Raw genomic sequence first — 19,982 nt, 5'->3', positions numbered from 1 at the left:
GACATAAAAATGGCAAAAATTCTTAATTTTTCAGGATTTCAAGCTCCTTGCGCAACCTCTAAACCTTTTTTGATTGACCCAAAACTTTGTATATACTAGTTTTTGGGCTATTTGGGCCTTCATTAATGATTTAGGTATTTTGCGTTGGAAGTGGTTGCGGTTGTATTCTAATTTCGTTAATTTTCAACCAACTTAAGGAAATTTTCAACTGCGAGTCGCTACGGAATCACAACAAAATGGATCAATTTTGGAAGCGGATTATTACTACTGATGAAAAGTGGGTCAATCACAAGCGCAAATGCCCGTAGTCGAATCATGGTTAGTCGGCGCAAACGGTGCAACCTCTATGACTGACGGTCAAGAAGGTTTCGCAAGGTGTTTGGAGGGTTTGTCTGGAAATCATCATACTATCAGCTGCACCGCTACAGCCAAACTCTTCATTCAGACCTGTACTGTTAACAACAGGCAGCAACTTTCAAAAGTGGAGAAAAGGAGAGTTATTGTATTCCATCAGGACAACGATAACAAATGACCATCGATAATGACTCACCGGAAGCTCTGGGAAGTTAGTTGGGAGGTTGTAATGCATCCATTTTATAGCCAAAAAGTGATTATTAGTTGTGCTTTCTATGAAGAATGAGTTTTATTAAAATTTGTAATAATCCATTGTCCCAGTAAGGACAAGGATTTCTATGAGAGCGACATTATGAAATTACTTTCATCATGGCAAGAAGTTATCGCACGAAACGATATTAATTTGACTGATAATGGACTTATTCCCGTCTGCCTGTATATACGCTTATTAGTACCTCAGATTTTGAGGTATCGATATGAAAATCAAGTTCTTGTATGTCCCGAAATTTAGCAGAAATTATTATCCTATGTAACCCTACAGTCCTCAAAATTTTTTTTAGGCATATCTCCCATAGAAACTGAATGATCAAAATCAAGTGAAATTTGTTTTTGTAGGGTATTATATTATTTTCTTTTTATACTTTTATTAATCATTGTTATCGACATCTATACTGTTATTGCTGTAAGCATTAGTTGTTGTCGTTAGCCCTCTACTTTATGGCGTTAATTAATTTTATTATATTTTTTCATTTCCACCCCGCTTTCGTATACTCTTCTCTACGGACTATTACGTGTACTCTTCTTTTGTCTAATTGCTTCTCTTTCTTTTAATTGCTTTTCTCATATTTTTCAACCGTTATTTCCGGTTTGCACGGCTGCAGCTGCTGCGGACGACCAGCGGACGCCCACATAAGTTGGCAATATGGCCATTACACACACACATTTGCACACTCGAATGTTGCTGCTGGCCGCATACAGCTATCGTTGTGCGGGTTGTTGTTGTTGCCCATTGCGACTGCTGCATTTTGTATAATATTTGATATTTCTGTCGCCCATTTTATGCTGCTCCTCATTGGCGTTGTTCTTGTTTTTGCTTCTTTGTACGTGTGTATACTAAGTATGTGCACAAAAGTTGTTCGTGTTGCTAAAATAAAATCGCAATTTATTTTGTTGTTGTCGTTGTTGTTGTTGCAATTACGCCAGCTACGGCGCAGTCATTTCCCACTTGTGCAATGTGGGCACCTTCATTTATTTATTTTATCCGCTTCCATCGCCTCAATTGTCCACTCCAATGTTGCCACACTGTTTATGCCACTTCATAAGTTGCAGGCAGCACTAAACACACATACACGCACGCACATAAGAACATGCATATCGTTCTCTCATAAGCGCATATGCATTATTTCGGCCCTTCAGCAAGCTACATAAATGTGTGTGTGTGTGTGTCAGTTCGTTTGCGTTCGTTTTTAACGAGTGCATTCAATCCTTTTTTTTAATTTTTCACGTTATTGTTGTTGCCGCTTATGCTTCTTCGCTAACTATGTGCTAGCATAAACTGTTGATGACCTCGAATCCAATGTGTCAGCCCTGTAGCGAGTTGGACAGGCTGACGGGCGACTTGAATGCCGCGAAATAATCGCTTGAGACTTTGTGAATCGCACAATTGCTCTTTATTATAGTAGGGTTGTTATGGCAGACGGGAAAGTATATTATAATAAGTTTACATAACCTATAAATACGAAAAGTTTATGGTTAAGTTACCTATACTCTTACAAGAATCCAGATGATCTCATCCCCTGAGATCTGCAACTTGTGGACAGGGCGAAGTACTTGGGCTTTATCCTTCAAAGGAAGCTTTCCGAGAAGTAAAACAATGAGAAGAATAAGGAAGTCGTCGGCCTTCCTAGGCATCAAAGACGCTTTTGACATTGCGTCCCACGAATGTTTTATTAGGGCACTGGAGAAAAGGAATGTGGCAGATGGATAGAGACTGTACTACGTACGAGGTTTGCTGAAACCATTGTGGGGGTCAGCAAGATTCGTTTTGATACTACGAGAGTAGTATGGTGGAGTTCTATCCCTCCTACTATGGAGCCTCGTAGTAGGTGAGCTCCTTGAGCTACTTACAATCAATGAGATTCGGTGTCAAGAATACGCAAACGACATTGTTATGATGGCAAGGGGCAAATTTGAGAATACTCTCTGTGACATAATTCAACAGCGTTTAAGCCTATCTACAGGATGTATAATACGATCGTGTTAAACGTTAACTCGTCAAAAACAACCATCATCGCTTTTACAAAAGGAATATGTCAAGCGGCGCTAACAGCGATCTCAGTCTAAGGGCCGTTTCCTCAATGTCTGGTTAGCAGTTATCTGACAGTTAAGTTCTGGTTAGAAAAAATTCATTCATTGAGAAAACGGGTCTAAGAGATCAAATCGCTATTAGTGGAGGAGTACATGGGAAAGCTAAACAGCCTATCAGTCTCCGTACAATCGATTTGGGTACCGAGGCATAGAGGGGTAGCCGACAAAGACTGAGCCCGTTCTGTTGCAGCTCCTAGGATGATGGTGCCAGAACCATGTATTGCGGTGGAGTCTTACGCCATAAAGAAGATGCTCTGCACGGAGGAGAGAGTTGGTGAAGATAGTTACTGGCAGCAAGTGATGAGTCAAACTGCGAAGCCAGCACAAGACCAGGATATGTCTTTGTTCTTTGACAATCCCGAAATTCAATTACAACTATGTGACTACAATACTATTAATTAAATTAATAGATTTTTATTGGAAAACTCGTTAAGCAGCATACGGGTACCCAGTTGTATAGGCATAGAAGGAAATATGGAAGTGACGGGTTAATCGGCTCTGCAGCGGCGAAAAACGCAACCCCCATAACTTGCTCAAACATTGCTGGAACTAATTTAGTGTCGGACTGCGGTCGGAAACGCCATCCCCATAAATTGGTTGAAACAGCTAGAAAAAATTTATTTTAAAAGAACACCATCAACAGATGGCGCACCACAAAATTACTTTATAGTAGTGTGGATGGTGGACAGACCAAAAATCTTTGCTGATAACAAAGAGGTAGTTTATTTTTTTGGTGGGGGTTGTTTCAGGGCACTTAGCTTTAAGATCTCACCCTCAAATAAAGTAAAAGTAATATAGGTAATATATAACAAGAAAAAACGTTAACTTCGGTTGCACCGAAGCTAAATACCCTTCACAGGTGCATTTCTGTAAGTAACTATGTGTTCAGTTTGTATGGAAGCTATATGCTATAGTTAACGGATCTGATCAATTTCTTCGGAGATTACATTGTTGCTTTAGGAAATAATATATCCCAAATTTCGTGAATATATCTTGTCAAATGTGAAAGTTTTCCATACAAGCATTTGATTCCGATCGTTCAGTTTGTATGGCAGCTATATGTTATAGTGGTCCGATATCGGCCGTTCCGTCAAATGAGCAGCTTCTTGAAGAGAAAATCCGTTTGCAAAATTTCAAAACGATATCTTAAAAACTGAGGGACTAGTTCGTATATATACAGACAGACAGACGGACATGGCTAAATCGACTTGGCTCGACATACTGATCATTTATATACATATATACTTTATAGGGTCTCCGACGATTCCTTCTGGGTGTTACAAACTTCTTGACAAACTTAATATACCCTGTTCAGGGTATAATAATTAAATATATTAGTTTTGTGAATGTTGAGCCTGCAGCCGGCTTTGTCAGGATGCCTTCCGCAGCAGTCAATATTGTAATCTACAGGAAATTGGAAATGTTGTATGGGAAAAAGCTATTAGTTTGACCTTATGTTTTTTTAAATGAGATCGCTTCCGGTAAGGCAAATAATTACCAACAAGGTGCTCATCATATTTTTAGCTCAGAACTCAGAACTAAACTAATAGCTATCCGAAACTGATACATATTTGATAGAAACATTAGAAATGGTCTATAATAAAACAGATGAATCAAAGTAATCTTATACGAGAAATTTAAATCTCATTTGTCTGAGTATTTTCCTTTCTCTTAAAGATATGCTAGCTTCTAGCTATGAGTTTGGTATCAGAACTTGTGCTATGAGACCGGATTCTCCACTTGCAGAAGTAGCTCAGATTTGAAAATTCAATCAAACATTTGTAAAAATTTACATGGAAACGAACCACAAAATAAATAATTTAGAAAATTACTCCGGAATTTTTACGGATTTTTATGAAATTTTTGCATGAAAACTATACTGTATATAGTGTAACGGTTTCAAAGTGCATGAGCCTCATCGGAGATTTGTTATGGTGTATGAAGGTGTGCTGGTCCGTCAGGTCATTGTTTTTCTAACTGCATCCGCCTGCTCTGTTGCTACTTTATAGTTGCTCTTGCTGTTTTTGTTGCTGTCACTGATTACTGGTTGTTGGTGCTGCTGCTGCTACAGTTGGCAGACCTTACTGCCATTAAGGCGGTTATTGCTGCGTTTATAGTGCTTGTTGTTTTTATTGCTTATTCTTGCTATGGACACAACTCATCCTCGGCATGCACTCATGCACACAGATACACACACGAGTGCCTACACTGTGTGGCAACTGCCTCGTTGCTGTTATTTGCCTTAATGCCAGTTCTGCTGTCGGCAGCATTGTGACTATTTTGCACTCATTGTTGTTGCTGTTAGGTGTTTCAAACACTCCAAGCTCTTCGGTTCATACCAACGGTGTTGTTTTTGTTGCTTTAACTGAGTGCATCGCTTTTTTTATTGCTGTTTTCGTTGTTAAATGACATTGCAGTTAAGGCTTCGACCATTGCGGTTGTTGTTGTGTTTTTTTTTTTAAGATAAAGGTTGCTGTAACACAATTAAAAATTGCTGCTCTAGTTTCTCTATATGGCGCTTCTCTACTGTTAATGCGTTTATAACCTCAAATTTGAAAAATCTTCGATTTTGGAATATCTTTGCATGATTATAGAAGATGACCACTTTTTGGTGACGAAAGCGTTAGTTTGTTTTGGAGGCCTTACTACTGTGATCAAAATGAAAGGTGAATTCTGTCCATTTCATCTCCTTCAAAGTAATCCTCTCCCACTGCCAACGAATTTTCCGGTCATCATAACTCTTAGACAAATCCTCAGTCGTGATGGCCATCAATAAATTCAGACATATCAAAAATCGAAGAATTCACTTTTAGAGCCTCACAAAACGACGCGTATCTTAAATACTAATGAATATTTTGACGTGAACTTTAGCATAGATGTCACTAACAGTACTACCAACCTGCAGAAAAAAAATTTACCAATTCGAAAAACAAGCGAAGTATAAATTAAAAATTCACCTTTCGGTGGTTATATACAACCCTATTTCGGGCAAAGAGAGCTAATTGTCGCGGAGACCTAACATTGGCCCAGGAAAGTGTCTGTTGTAAAAGATACCATAGTATGACTCTTCGATGAATTTGTCGACCTACGCCTGGAATGTACACATATTTTAATCTCGAATATAATTTCGGAGCTAGGAGTGTATTTGTATGAATTCTTTAACTTATAGTAATCGGCTTAGTAATCTTTGAAATCGTTTTTCGAAAAGCTGTTTTCAGAGTCTGAGGAATATTTTTACGGAACGGTTAGACCGATCGACTTGAAATTTTCACGCGACCTTCTTAGATACATTTACCAAGCAATGATCGAAGGAATAAGATTTTCGAAAATATTCTTTAAGTCAAACTGAAGTATAAATTTCGCCATAAAAATTTACTTTTTTTGGAAGCCCCAATTTAAGAAAATTTTAATTATTGTTATAAGTTAAAAATTATATTTTTTTTTTGGTTTTGGAGCTTTGATAATTTTAAGCAGCAAAATTTCCTCCACCGACAAGCACCTGTTTCGAAGGTTTTCCTAGAGATCGACTAGGAGATGAAGAGAATCTAAAATTGTTAAAAATTATTCCCCAATTATTTAAAATTAATTTTTTTTGTAAATGTAAATTTTTTTATCCATCTATTTACTATTTACAAAATTTTATTAAAAAAATACAAAACATAATTTTTTATGATTTGCAAGTGGATATAACCGCTACTTCTCGAAGTTCTTTCGTGTGAACTCTGTTTAATCTCCACTTTCGATTCAGCAAGCTCTTGCTTCGTGCTCATCAAAGATTCATGATATACCAAAAGGCCCTTCAAACGTCTCACAGACCTATTTAACAATGAAGCATCCAGTTGATGAGGTCGGTTTGTTTTAATGAGCTTGCTAACCCTTTAGTTTTTCCTACACTTCTTACTTAGTCTATTTACCATTAAGCATTTTCAATTTAGCTGTTGAATTTCGATTTATTGATACAACTTGTTTATTTCAATCGAAATTTATATTAGAAGTCATAGCTGCTGTATTATTTGTGTTCCATGAGTTCATATATGAAATATTAAACCAAAAATCGTTACCAGTGTTTTAAAATAACTTTATTTTTCTCTTTTCAGGTACTGTTTATCCAGAATACTTGTTTATTTACAATTCGATTATAAGGGACTTTAGATTTTGATAACAAAATGGTATGTTATATCCTTTATATATATATACATATATATATATTATATCTGAGGTGTATTTTAAAAAGTATAATGCTGTGATGAAAAGGTTACTGTAAATTTAATAACTTTTTCTCCAAACTTATGATGAAATATATTCATATATAACTTAAGGTAACAGGCTCTCTTGTACTTGCATCAAGTTTCGACTATGACTCACTGCTAAACGCAATCTTTATAGGGCTCAGCCGGGATTAGTTTCTATATTAAGTCTAGTGTAAAGAACTACGTTATATTTCCAATAGATGGCTTTGTAACTATTATACACTATTATTATACAACTATCTTGCGTTGTATAAAAGCCATCGGGTTATGCTGTACGTTTTTAGATAAAATTTCTTACCCAAGTAAGCAAGTTTTGTTAATGCTTCACTATTAGAGCACTCTTCAAAAATGACCACATTCATAGACAAAATAAGGCTGGATATAAAAAGGATCTTGACGTTTAGGTGCCACATGACCTCATGGTCCGCATTTTCATCTGCGAATCGCTGCTGCATCGCAACAAAACCGAACCATTTCTGAAGCAGATGGTCCTTCTTTTTTATTGGCGTAGACACCGGTTATGCGGTTATAACCGAGTTTACAACAGCGCGCCAGTTGTTTTTCCTTTTTGCTGTTTGGAGCCAATAGGAGATTCCAAGTGTAGCCAGGTATTTCTCCACCTGATCTTTCCAACGGTGTGGAGTTCTTCCTTTTCCTATTTTTCCCCCGGCGTATACTGCATAGAATACTCTCAGAGCTGGTGCGTTTTCATCCAGCGTCTCTTAATTCGCTGAACTACAAGTATGTATGTCAATGTCGTCGTATATGTTGTACAGCTCATCGTTGCATCGAATGCGGTACTCGAAAACTTTTAACGCTGACTCATCAGATGTTATCATTGTCCATGCCTCTGCACCATATAGCAGAACAGGGCTGATAGGTGAATTGTAGAATTTGGTCTTTGTTCGTCGAGAGAGGACTTTACCTCTCAATTGATATAGTCCTAGTTCACTACCAGACCCATTCGCGTTGCTTCGTTATCCAGTCTGGAGAAAGCAGAATCAGTATCATCGACGTACGCCAGCAGCGGTACACTATTATAGAAGATTGTACCTTCTCTTTTCAGCTCTGCAGCTCGTATTATTTTCTACAGCAATAGATTGAAGAAGTCACATGATAGGGAGGCGGTATGTCTGAAACTTCGCTTGCTATCGCACGGCTTGGAGACGACCTTATCGATCCTGACGGAACTTTTGGTATCATCGGGCCGCAAAAGTAATGAGATCAGGACTATTTTGAATTGTGTGTTTTGGTGGAATTGACAAGGCATCATCTTCTATATGCTATTCCCCTGCAGTCAAACTTTATTATGACTCTGTGCTGTCAACAATTAGACCGTCTTAAGTAAGTAGTCGCCCAGAATCGAGCAGCTTTGTCCAGTAGGAGGGTGAATTTTGTTCCATCATCTATCTTCTAGTCATTTTAACAAATCAGAAGTTTAGAGTTTCCTGCGATATTAGTTATGGCACTAGTTGAATAGTTTAAGTCTCTGAAATGTTTATGATTTCCTTAAAATAAACGATATTTGTAGAAAAGAAAATTACCGTTAAATATTGCTGAGTATTTCCAACTGAATGTAACACAAAGAAGTTGTCTTTGTATGTAGAAATAGCGCTGGTTTCAATAAAATGAAAGTGAATTAAGAAAGCGTATCTGAAAATTGCGATTATTTTGGGATGAACTTTCAGTATTTTACTATAGACAAGTTGTATTATTAGATTAATAAAGTTTCTTATTTACTTCTTTAGCAACTACTCTCCATTGTGCCCCTCAAAGTGTTGATGCCAATGTCCTACTGTCTGTTTCTGGCCATAAATTTTTGCATATTTCATTCCACTTCGTGTGTTTACTTATTGGTCGTGCTGACCTTTTCCCTTTCGCTCAACCCAAATCCATTTATTGTATGTAGTCTCCAGCATTTACGAACAGGTTGCCTGAGCATAACATATACATTTCGTGTTCTTCTTTATTCTTTGCTGCTTTTCGCTGGGACAACTCCTACCCAAAGTCCTTGGCAACCGCCCACTCAACGATTCTCTTTGTGGTTGTTAGCTTCAATTCTACTTTACATTTTTCAGGTTATGTTGTCTTTTTTATTTTATAGCAATTTTGTGTACACCTTTGTATTACTTTGTGTCTTTTTGTGTGTTTTCTCGATGCAGATAAGTATTTACAAGAAATGGAAAAGTGTGGACAATGCGAAAATTTGCTCGCAATTCATTGAGTGAAGTAAGGGTGCATTGTGGAACTTATGTTTTTTAGCTCTTGACAGGAATGAACAAAAAGTGAAACAATTTATGGGTTTGATTTGTAGACACTTTCGTTGTTAAAGCAGCGAAGATGATTACATATTTGTATTGAACTATAGAGAAATACCAACAAGTGCTGGTCGAAACAACATGGGCGGCCCTGTCGGTGTCCAAGGACAGTTTTCCAAGCATTTTTTAAGCTGAGGAAAACTATCGTGGAGATATCGTCATTCTCAGTGATAGTCAAACGGCTGTTCAGATAATTTCGTCCGTTCAAATCAAATCAATAATAGTACTGAAGTGCATTAATAATCTTCAACAGGGTTGCCATGAATAGTAATATATCATTAGCATGGATCCCTAGACATAAAGGTATTAAAGACAACAAACTTGCCGACCTTCTAGCGAAAGAAGCCATGGTCACCAAGCTAATAAGACCCGAGTCGTTTTTTCGCTCTGAACACTCACACATGATTATTTTGATGACTTTGATAAGACCTTTCTGTGGATGAAATGTAAAAAAAGACTCACTACCTCATCAAGTGAAGAATGTTTGTTTGATGTGATGTCACCAAATGCTAAAGATTTTTCGGAATACTCAAAGCTTTTTCATCTTCACATTTGATCGCACAACGTGGGCAATTCTTGGCTTATTAGCAATAGAGTTGCTAAATTTTCTCGATAACACTGTTACTACTGAAAATCAAGATTTATACCCTCACGGTTTCTCTCTCAACAATTAACTTATCTGTTGATGTTGAATTGTAGGGTTTTCTGGAAACTGACTACAGTTCTTTACACAGAATTCCCGCGGAAGCTATTTAATTTTGTTGAGGCAGTTTTACAACGACTAGAACAAGTGGATTATAAAGTCCAAACTTCTAAAAGAGTCAAAATGGCAATTTCACTATTAATCCCACATCACTTTTGCTAGTAACAGGTGTCACATGTGGAGGGTTAGGAGGGCATTCAAAGAGGTGGTTAGTGTCATGCGATGATTCATTGCACGCTGGACATATGTTTGATATGTAAGGGTTGATTTGGGATAAGTAGGACTTTAATCTGCTACAGTATTCAGAACGAAGCTGGGCAAGGGTCACTCTCGATTCTCGCGGAAACTCGTTGCTCGTCGTCTGCAATGCGTCCACGGGCCTGACGATTGCCTTGCATGTTGCCAACAACATTTCTTTGTTTTTTCTCCAAGTGCTGCCGGCTAGTGATTTCAGGATTTTGTTGCGGCTCTGTACTTTGACAATAATCGCGGTCGCATGAGGAGTGAAGGAACACAGGTTGTCAGATGTTACGCAAAAAAGCTTAAGGTTATTGACAGTCAGAATTTTAACCCCATCGACTGCAATATTAAGGTCAAGTTTGTACTGCTTCGTCCAGTTTGTGAATATGGTCGCTATGGATTTAGTGGAGGGGAGTGTTAGGTTCCGTTCAGCGAGATCGGAGAGATAACCGTTTACGTTTGAGCACATGACATCGATTCCACTGCGGAACCCTCTGTTTAATTCTTCTTAATGTAGAGTTTTTACCTCGAAATAGAACGGATGATTGACGACCGCTCAGGTAGTTCATAGTCCACTTCTTCAGTCCTAGAGGGGGCGTAGATTTTTTCGATGTCGAAATAGCGTTTTCGTGATTGCTGTGTCAAGGCACTGGTTTGACAAGTTCTCGTATGACCACTTTGATAAAAAGTGTTGTGGTGGTGCTGTCCACTTTTCCGAAGCTATGCTGGTGGTTTGCTAGTCTCAGGTGGTGCGTGAAGGTTGAGAGTAGCTAGGCCTCAAGTATCTTCACTACTGGGGTGAGGAGAGTTATCGGGATTCCCGGCTTTCAGTAGTGGGACCACTCTTCCGATTTGCCGCATATCGGGTATTTGAAGAATGGTCAGCGATAGGTTGAGAACCTTGGTGAGGTAGCTTACTCCCGTCGAGCCTGGGTGATTTAGCATCAACATGTTAATTCCATCAGGGCCAATAGATTTGGACGATTTTAACTGGTTGATGACAATCTGAACCTCGTAAGCGGTGAAAGTAAGTGATGCGCAGTCTTTTGGAATTTTGGGCGGACGTCGGGCAACACATCAACTGCCTTTGTCTACCGAAAGGTGTAGTAAATTGGCGGCTAAAATAGCTCGCGCATTTCTTCAGATCCGAAGAGGCATGACCATTGAATTGGATTTCAAATCGGTCTTCATGTGTCTTCGGATTAGACAAAGCCTTGACAGTAGTCCTAAGCTTACTCACGCCGGTGGTGATTCCCACAACAACCGGTTCTACGTTACCGGAATTTACCCGAATTTTATCCGGTCAAGGGCTGTATTTTCGGATATCTAATTCCGTTTAGATCGGTAACTTTTAGTATTGTTGTTTGGGTGCTGCGTTTTGATACCGTTAGACTTTTAAGCAAGTACATATATGTATTTAAAAAAGCTGTTTTATGTGTTTTAAACACTCTCTACTGTTCAGTACTTTTTTGAAGACTTTTCCACGATTTTAGATTTTGTTTGGGTGGTTTTTAAATCCACGATCTTCTCTGTTTCGAAAACTAAGACTTTTAAAATGTCCCACCAAAACTCTCCTTTTCATTATTGGTGTTCATTGCACCGGAACACATGGAGCTTCATAGTTTTGTATGTATGTATATGGTATTATTAACTGGCATTGTCTAGTATTAAAAACAAAAATACAACATATGTACTCTTATGTTCCCCTGCTCCCCTCATCTCCAAAACTCTCATTATTACCCTTACTTTGTAATTCTTCTCGTTCTTTACTACTTCGTTGCACTTGCACCAAATTTGTGGGTGAAAAACGTTTTTTCGGAAAATTGTGTATCAATTTATTTTGTGCCAATAGTGCGACAACTGGTAATACGTATTGTTGTTGTTGTTGTTATTTTTATATTTCTTGTAGCCAGCGTGTAAGTGTGGTGTGATGTTGTTGTTGTTATTTTTTATTTCTTGTAACCAGCGTGTGAGTGTGGTGTATGAATTCTTTGCCATTGTTGTTGCTGCTCCGCCACCGCCGCATTTTGTTCTATTTTGCTTGGCGTTGGCATCGGGTTCATGGCACATTTGCTTGCCACTTGCCCCATTATATTCGTAAGTTGTTGCTAGTACTTTGCCGTTGCCGCATTTGTAGTCGTTGTAGTTCACCTCCAATATTTACTTTTGTTTGTATGTAAGTCAACCACAGTTCACTTCAACGTTGTCACTGCCAAGCGTAGCGCCCGCACGATCCGCTACACATGTATATGTGTGTGTTTTGGTATGAAGCGCATCTTCATTTCCTGCTGCTGATTACTCAACTACATCACATCACTCCGCCACCACCAGCACCCATCCTCCCATTAGCCCATCGTGCAACGCACACCGTCGCCATCATTCTGCATTGTCGCCTTCCTGCGACGCCACACGAATTCGACTACGGCAAAGCATGCCACCACACTTGTCCACCACCACCACCGACGCCGCCGCATTATTGTTGCACTCGTTTACTCATCGCTGCACTTCATTCTACTCCTGTTCTACTTCAGTGAACTCCACACGTACTCCAGTCGCCCGACCGCCACAACGAACAGTTGGGCTGCAATTGCTCGCCACAAGGCACTCGCCACACTCGCATTGCCAATACCGATTTCCTTGTGTTGCACGCTGCTTTTGCACATGCCACCAACTCAGCGACGCTATGCCATGACGTTTGGCTCACCTCTGCCGTTATTTGATTGCATTGTCCTGCGCCGCTACTCTGCATTTTGCTTTGCTCGTGTGCTCCTCACCGCAACCGTTGCACAAGCTGTACGGGTATCATCATCAACAACGGCATTATCATCATCATCGGCTTCGGTGTCGTCGTCGTCATTGCCATCGCCGTGAACGGGTGTACTCCAAGTTGTTGTTGCTGTCGTTGTTGTCGAAAATTCAACAAATTTTACACTGGTATGTGTAGCTCTTGTTGCTGTTGTTTTTATTGTCATCGTTGTTATTTTTGCTATGGTTATCGTTGCTGTTGTAGCTGTAGGTGTTTTGTGCCTCGCATATTCCACATACAATTGTTCATATTGTCTGACATTGTTGTTGTTACTGTTGCTATTGTTGTTGCCGCTGCCTTTGTTGGCCGCGTGCTTAAGCTGCCACACATACAAAAACCAGCGCAAAGTTGTTGCAATTCTTGTTGTAGTTCTTATGCCCGACTGTCTTTTGCGTTCTGCCAACTGTCACAACAACACTCCCCCCTCTTTCTATCTTATCCACGGACGCACTCCCATCGTGCTTCATTGCTCAAGCTTTTGGAGTTCTTTTCCTTCTAGGCTTCGTTTTACGGTAGTCTGTCTTCTTCTTCGCCTTCTTCCGTCTCTTCTACGGCGCATTCGTCTTCTTTGCCATCTCATGTGTTCCATTTTCTGGCATTCCCATTGTTATTTGTTGCATTTATTTTATTATTAGTTTACGTGTGTACATATGCACTTCCGCCCTGCGTCACTGCGGCGCTCATGCTCAGCCATCACTTTAATCGGCGTTGTCCCTTTAACTTGTTGTGGTCGCACTGTGTTTCGTTTTCTCTCAAATTCTGAGCATAAATTTATTTGCACTCGCACTCTCTCATATGTCAGATGAGTTCATTCATTTCCCTTTCGCTGGTGATATTAGTTATTGTTGTAATGTTGAAGTCCTAGATGGTTGGGTTCATATGAAGGCCGTGAGGATGTGATTTGATCTCTTTTTCCTTTGTACAGAAGGGAGTGTGGTGGAAAAATATTCGTTAGAATAACAAAGTAATACAACGACTCAAACTGGGATATTTATTCCGGTTCAGAGAGGGTGGTACCACGGTTTTTGTAAACTTAGTGAAGTGTTTTTTCTGAGTTCAGCATTATATTGCTATTAACAGGATTTTTTGAGGTTGAGTGAAAGGACACAAAAGCCATTTTAAACACACATTCAAATTTGTTGACATTTTCTCAATTTGAATAAATAATTTAAGATTAAACGGACTATCGCAATTCTAAGGACATTTTAGTTGCTTCCATTAAAGTAAATACCACCTCAATCATAAGCCAATCATAAGAGTCCAACTTACCTGTAAATTAAACTTATGACTGATTGATGCGGTTTTGGAAACCCGCCGTCAATTTCAACCGTGAATCGGTTAATACCGAAACGGCGAAAAAGTTATAGCAATTTTGATGAGCAATGTCTAAAGCAAGGTACAAAGGAAACAATGGAGCATCTCTTGTGCACTTGTACCGCATTGGTAAACCATTCACTGGAGGAGGTATCGTCAGTGAGGCCGCAGAGTCTGTTAAAATTCGAGTCAAGCGCAGGTATCCTAAGGGAAGACTACTCCTCATGGACCTAGCAACTGATGAGTGAGTAAATCCAAATTGAAAACGATGCTCATTGTCTTTTTTGGCATCAAAGGCATCGTCCACCATGAATTTGTTCCTACAGGACAAACCGTCAACACCAAGTTATACGTGGTGATCCTCAAGAGACTTAAACGAAGGGTCAATCAGATCCGACAAGACATCATAGCCGATTGGAAGTTGCACCACGACAACGACCCGGGTCACACCGCCTTTCTCGTGAGCAAGTGAATTTAATCGGACGTCTTTATAATATATGGAGTTGAGTCGTTTCAGCCTCTCAGTTTTGGAGATAACGATCTGAAATTTCGTACACGTTTTTTTCTCTCAAGAAGCTGCTTATTTGTCGGAACCGCCAATATCAGAACACTATAGCATATAGCTGCCATACAAAATGAACGATCGGAATCAAATACTTGTATGGAAAACTTTTTCGTTCCATGAAATATCTTTACGAAATTTGGCATGGGTTATTGCCTAAAGCAGTAAAGCAATTTCTGAAGACATCGTTCAGATCGGATCACTATAGCATATAAGTAGCTGCCATAGAAACTAAACCATTAAAATTATATCCTTATATGGAAAAATTTTTTGTTTGACCAGATATCATCACAAAATTTGGTACAGGTTATTAGCCAAAGCAGTGGTACAATCTCCAAAAAAATTGTTCACATCGGACCACTATAACATTTAGCTGTCGTACTGAACGATCGAAATCAAGTCCTTTTAAGAAAGCTTTTGCATTTTTGAAGGTTTTTTATTGTTTATTTCTATTTTTTTGTGTCACTTTTTTACAGTGTTACCAGTCATTCTAAAGTTTCATAAATTAATTAAATATATGAATATTTTAGGAACTTCTTCTGCTTTCTGACTAAAAGACATTCATCATATTGTAACCCTATTATTTGCTGCTTCTGAACCGCTGAACTTGTCCGTTGATTGGACAAATGTGCACATTCGCATGATTTGAGTTGACCACACACACACACACACACACCCGCGCACCTACATGCACACACTCACACATGTGACAAAGATTATTTATACAACGCCATTTCTGAGTATTGTACATTATTGTCACGCTTTTTGTTTATTTTGGTATTTGCAGAAATCATGCACTACTTACATACTGCATGCATACATACATGCACACACATACACACACATGCATAGTCATATGTGCATGCATGCATTTTTCGTATAAATCGCAAACGCCGTCGACATTCCTTTCTCATTCACCAACGCCATCACCAACGTCTTTGCTGCCGTCGCGACGTCGCCGTCGTCGTCGTCAACGCGCTGTTATGCGCTCTCCAGTCCGTGCTGTCGACTGCCCCCACTTTTTCTGTCTTCTGCATCTGCTTATTTTTCTTTCGCTGGCTTTCATAGCTGCGCTGCTCGGCGTTCCACACAGCTTGTTGCTGTTAGTTGTTCCCATGCTGCCATTTCCTCAACTTTTTAACAGTTTTTGCTTTGATTTTTTTTGCACCTTAATGTTGTTGTTGCTGGCGGTGGGCTGTTTATATGTGTATCCGCATGACTGGTTGATTTGGTGTGCGCATTATGTGCATGTGTGTGTGAACACATTGGCTTGCTTTGACTAGCTCGCTGGCGTGCTTTCTACCGCCAATGTTGCTGCTATTGCTTTTGTTGTTGTATTGGAGCCGACTGCGCCCGAGTTGTTGGTAGTCACTGCTGGCTTGCGGGGCTAGGATGCTTTTTGGCAGCGCTGTTGCTTGTGTCGTTGCCGTGGTTGTTGCTGTTGCTTGTTATGGCTGTTTTGTAATAACGCCGTGTTGTTGTTGTTGCTATTGCATTGCCATTTATGTTGTTGATTACATGTGTCTGTATGTATGCTAGCCTGTTTGATTATTTTCGTTGTTGTTGTTGTTGGTTATGCGAGTGTTGCTGTTGCTGCGTTCTCCCGATTCGGCTGGGCCTGCTCTTCGTGGCCATGTCACATTTAGTTTTGTTCGGTAATTCGGCGCGTAAGCAGCAAGAAAATTAGAATTTTCCGTATTACCGCATTTTGCAGCCAATAATCGCCAGTCGGAGAAGAAAACCGTTTAAACAAAAACCAAAAAATAAAAACAAAAGCAACAAAGCTACTTCGCTGAGAGTCGTTCGTCGTGCTTGGAGTCGTGTGTGTGCGCGTTTTGTGTTTTTTTAGCGCTTCGAGTGCTCTTGTTGTTGTTTATTGCCGGCAGTTTAGCGCCCAAATGGTGGGAGCGTAAATTAGATTGAGAGCGCGAGTGCGCGTAAAAACTAGAAAAGCACCATAAAAATAATACTAATTAAAACAAAATAAAATCGTTTAATGATAATTCGCGAATTTAAGTATCCCATGGATACATTTGCGTTGCGAGCGAGCATACTAAAGTGAGCGCCAATATACATATTTAAATACATACATACATATCTAACGGTAGTAATGTGTTCGCGTTTCCAAGTAACACTCGTATATTTTGGATTTGCACGACGGCAATAATGTAATGATTACTCGCCGGCACTTGAATATTGGACGCGAAACAAATTCTGGATTTATTGACAATTACTTCGCAGAGTTTCTGCAATTTCGTTGCTGGCGTACTTCGTAAGTAAAGGTGTCGTCGTCGTATGCGCTCAATAAGTCGATAAGTGAGCGTTGGCTCTACCATAGGTAGGAGGTTGTGTCGTCTTCACGGCAAATTGTAGTATTTGTCTATACTCACTGGATAAGTAAGATAAATAGCGGATTACTGGATTATCTGCTTTAAGGGTTAGTGGGGGTTTATTTTAAGCGTCATACAAGTCTGGTAACCCTTGATTGTGTACTGAAGGACCTTAAAGTGACAATATTTAACCTTTATAAGCGCGGGATTTTTTTGTTGGTTTGCTTTGATGAATACTGTAGAAAATTTTATGTTTACGGAACAGTTGTAGAGTTACTTTATTTAGAACGTTCTCCTGTTTTGGTTTTTATCTTTGGAATTCTATGTAAGAACTACTTTAAGGGTTATGATGCCTATACCATGGACCCTCTTATAATTTCAATTTAATCTCTGTCCAGCAAAATTTTGTGGTTTCCAGTCGTAAATCGAGTGTTAATGAATATAATCGGGATGCAATCGATTATTAGGCCATGTCGGAACCCTAAAACTTCTTAGTGAATTGTAATATTTACCTAACCATTTATCGTTCCAAATTTCTACAATCATTAGTAAATCGGAATCAGTGTAATTTAGCTGTCCAGAGCTTGTCTTAACCGATTTAGTGCAAGTTGCGGTACGGAACAAGCTCGAAACCCCAAAAATTAATCCCCAAAATAAAAAGTATCCTCAAACTCAAAACGTAACAGCACAGAAAGAAGATGGAATCGAAATAACTATGAATTTTGAAATCGGGAGTTTATAAGCCTCCTCAATGTGACATTTTATTGTACAGCCATGTGGTCGTCCGTTCCTATCGCGGTTCTTCAATGTATCTTAAATCTTATATCCAAAATAGGCACAGTACGATACGTTTTTATAAATGCGCCCTTAAGGAAAAATAACATGTTCTTTTGATTGCAAGTCTGTGTAGCCTTCTCTTCAAACTGTTTGCTTCTTGCTGTTTAACTCGTGAGATCTTGTTTGATCTGGATCACATCTACATATTGCCTTTTGTACATACAGCTACATATCTTTTGAAAGATTAGCTGAGAGCTTATAACACTCATTGTATTATCGCTGCTACGAAATCATTAAGTGGTGTTTGGACCTTGATTTACTCATCAGTTCTTTCAATACCATACTGTTATGTTTCTGTGAGCGCCAACACAATTCATAAATACGTTAAGTAGTCTTATTCTGATGTTCCGAAATGTTTACTTGATTACTAAACAAAAACTCAAATGATAAGAGTCGGTACTCTGGTGTCCACCGGCGTTCTAGCTTTGGCTCTTTGGACTTCCCGGCAGTTCGAAAAGTATTGGTTAAAAACCAATACATATGTTCATTCATCTGATGCGGTTAAAAATACTTAATAACGCCAATTGACAAAGTTATATGGTGGAATGCAAAGTGAAAAATTCAGCCATTTCTTCTCTTGGCCAATTTTCGCCAGACGAAGTTGAAATATCTCGTTATCTCGTAAGACATACCTTCCGCGATCTGAACGATATTAGCCAAATTTGTGATGTGTTCAGCTTCGCCAAGACATGAGGGTCTTCAGATCCATCTTGATAATACTAAGATCGACCTTCTCTGTTGTACAACTGAGATCTTTCGAGACCTTCTTCGTGATGATTTGCCCCTACCGTAATCAAATGACAGCTCGCTGGATGGATGTAAGAATATGAGGTTTCTGTAGTTTTTCGATTTTGTGGTTTTATAGTACCAAGATTTACCCTGGGAATTACATCATTTCCACTTTTGTAAACATCTCTTTAAAAATCGGTTTATAATCTTTTCTAGCATTGTAATACCGCCTGGCTGATTCATAGATTAACTAAGGAACTGCAGGAGCGTTAGTTGAATAGGAAATTATGGTAATTGGTTTAACAAAGTGATATCTTCTTCTCCATCTGGTCTTTCCAACGGAGTCCTCAGCTTCCCTCGGCGGGTACTGCGTCGAATATTTTCAGAGCTGGAGTGTTGTCATCCATTCGGACGACTGCGGTATTCACCGTTGGCAATGCGCAAAGTACCGTACATCTTCCGCAGAACATTTTTCTCGAAAACTCGTAACGTCGACTCACTAGATGTTGTCATCGTCCATGGCTCTGCACCCTGTAGCAAGACCCGGATAATGAGTGACGTGGGTGCCAAGTCGCGAGTGCGACGACTGTTTGTTTGATGGCAGGACATATTTCGTCTTGCCCTCTTTCACTACCAGAGCCATATGCTTCGCTTCTATGTCCAACCTGGAGGAAACAGAATTAATGCCCCGATTGTTATGAGGTCTGAAGCCTCGTTTGGTATCGAACGGCTCGGAGATGTCCTTCCCGATCCTGCCGGAGCTTTTGGTGTTGCTCAACGTCAGTTTGCACAGCTGTATTAGTTTTGCTCGGTGACAGTCAGAATTAAGATTTTTTTGTTTAAAATAGGTATAGCTATACTGCTAATACAAGTATGGGAAGACAAACCCTTTATTCATATGCAGTAATCCAAACAAAGTGCCTTTTATTCGCACCGAAGCCTTTGTGAAACGGTTCTATTTGCGCAATTTGGTTTACAAAAGTTCAGGTGTGAACTTTACTCCCACATACACACATAAAACATACACACGCTTGCTATATACAAATGGATGTACCATTTGGCTGCTTGAAGGCGTGGAAGAGCTTAAAATCGACAAAGTTGTTTGATTTGCAATTGAATCTCTTCGTAAGGCCACATAAAAAGAACGCATAGCCAAGCCAAAAGCTTGTGTA

At 39.4% G+C, this 19,982-nt stretch overlaps 1 protein-coding gene across 1 annotated transcript in view; it reads right to left on the bottom strand.

Moving 5' to 3' along the window:
- Window positions 1-12,062: 12,062 nt before the first annotated feature.
- LOC126755701 (myb-like protein P) overlaps window positions 12,063-19,982 on the bottom strand; it is a 37,229-nt gene continuing 29,309 nt past the window's right edge. Inside the window, exons 3-4 of the mRNA XM_050468449.1 lie at window positions 13,007-13,357; window positions 12,063-12,383 (exon numbers count right to left, since the gene is read on the bottom strand). Coding sequence (XP_050324406.1) covers window positions 12,063-12,383; window positions 13,007-13,357 — 672 coding nt within the window. The remainder of the gene's footprint in view (window positions 12,384-13,006; window positions 13,358-19,982) is intronic.

The sequence above is a fragment of the Bactrocera neohumeralis genome, chromosome 4, assembly GCF_024586455.1.
Source record: "Bactrocera neohumeralis isolate Rockhampton chromosome 4, APGP_CSIRO_Bneo_wtdbg2-racon-allhic-juicebox.fasta_v2, whole genome shotgun sequence".
Taxonomy (NCBI): Eukaryota; Metazoa; Arthropoda; class Insecta; order Diptera; family Tephritidae; genus Bactrocera; species Bactrocera neohumeralis.
The sequence above is the reverse complement of the archived record's forward strand: the minus strand, read 5'-3'. Positions and strand labels throughout refer to the sequence as shown.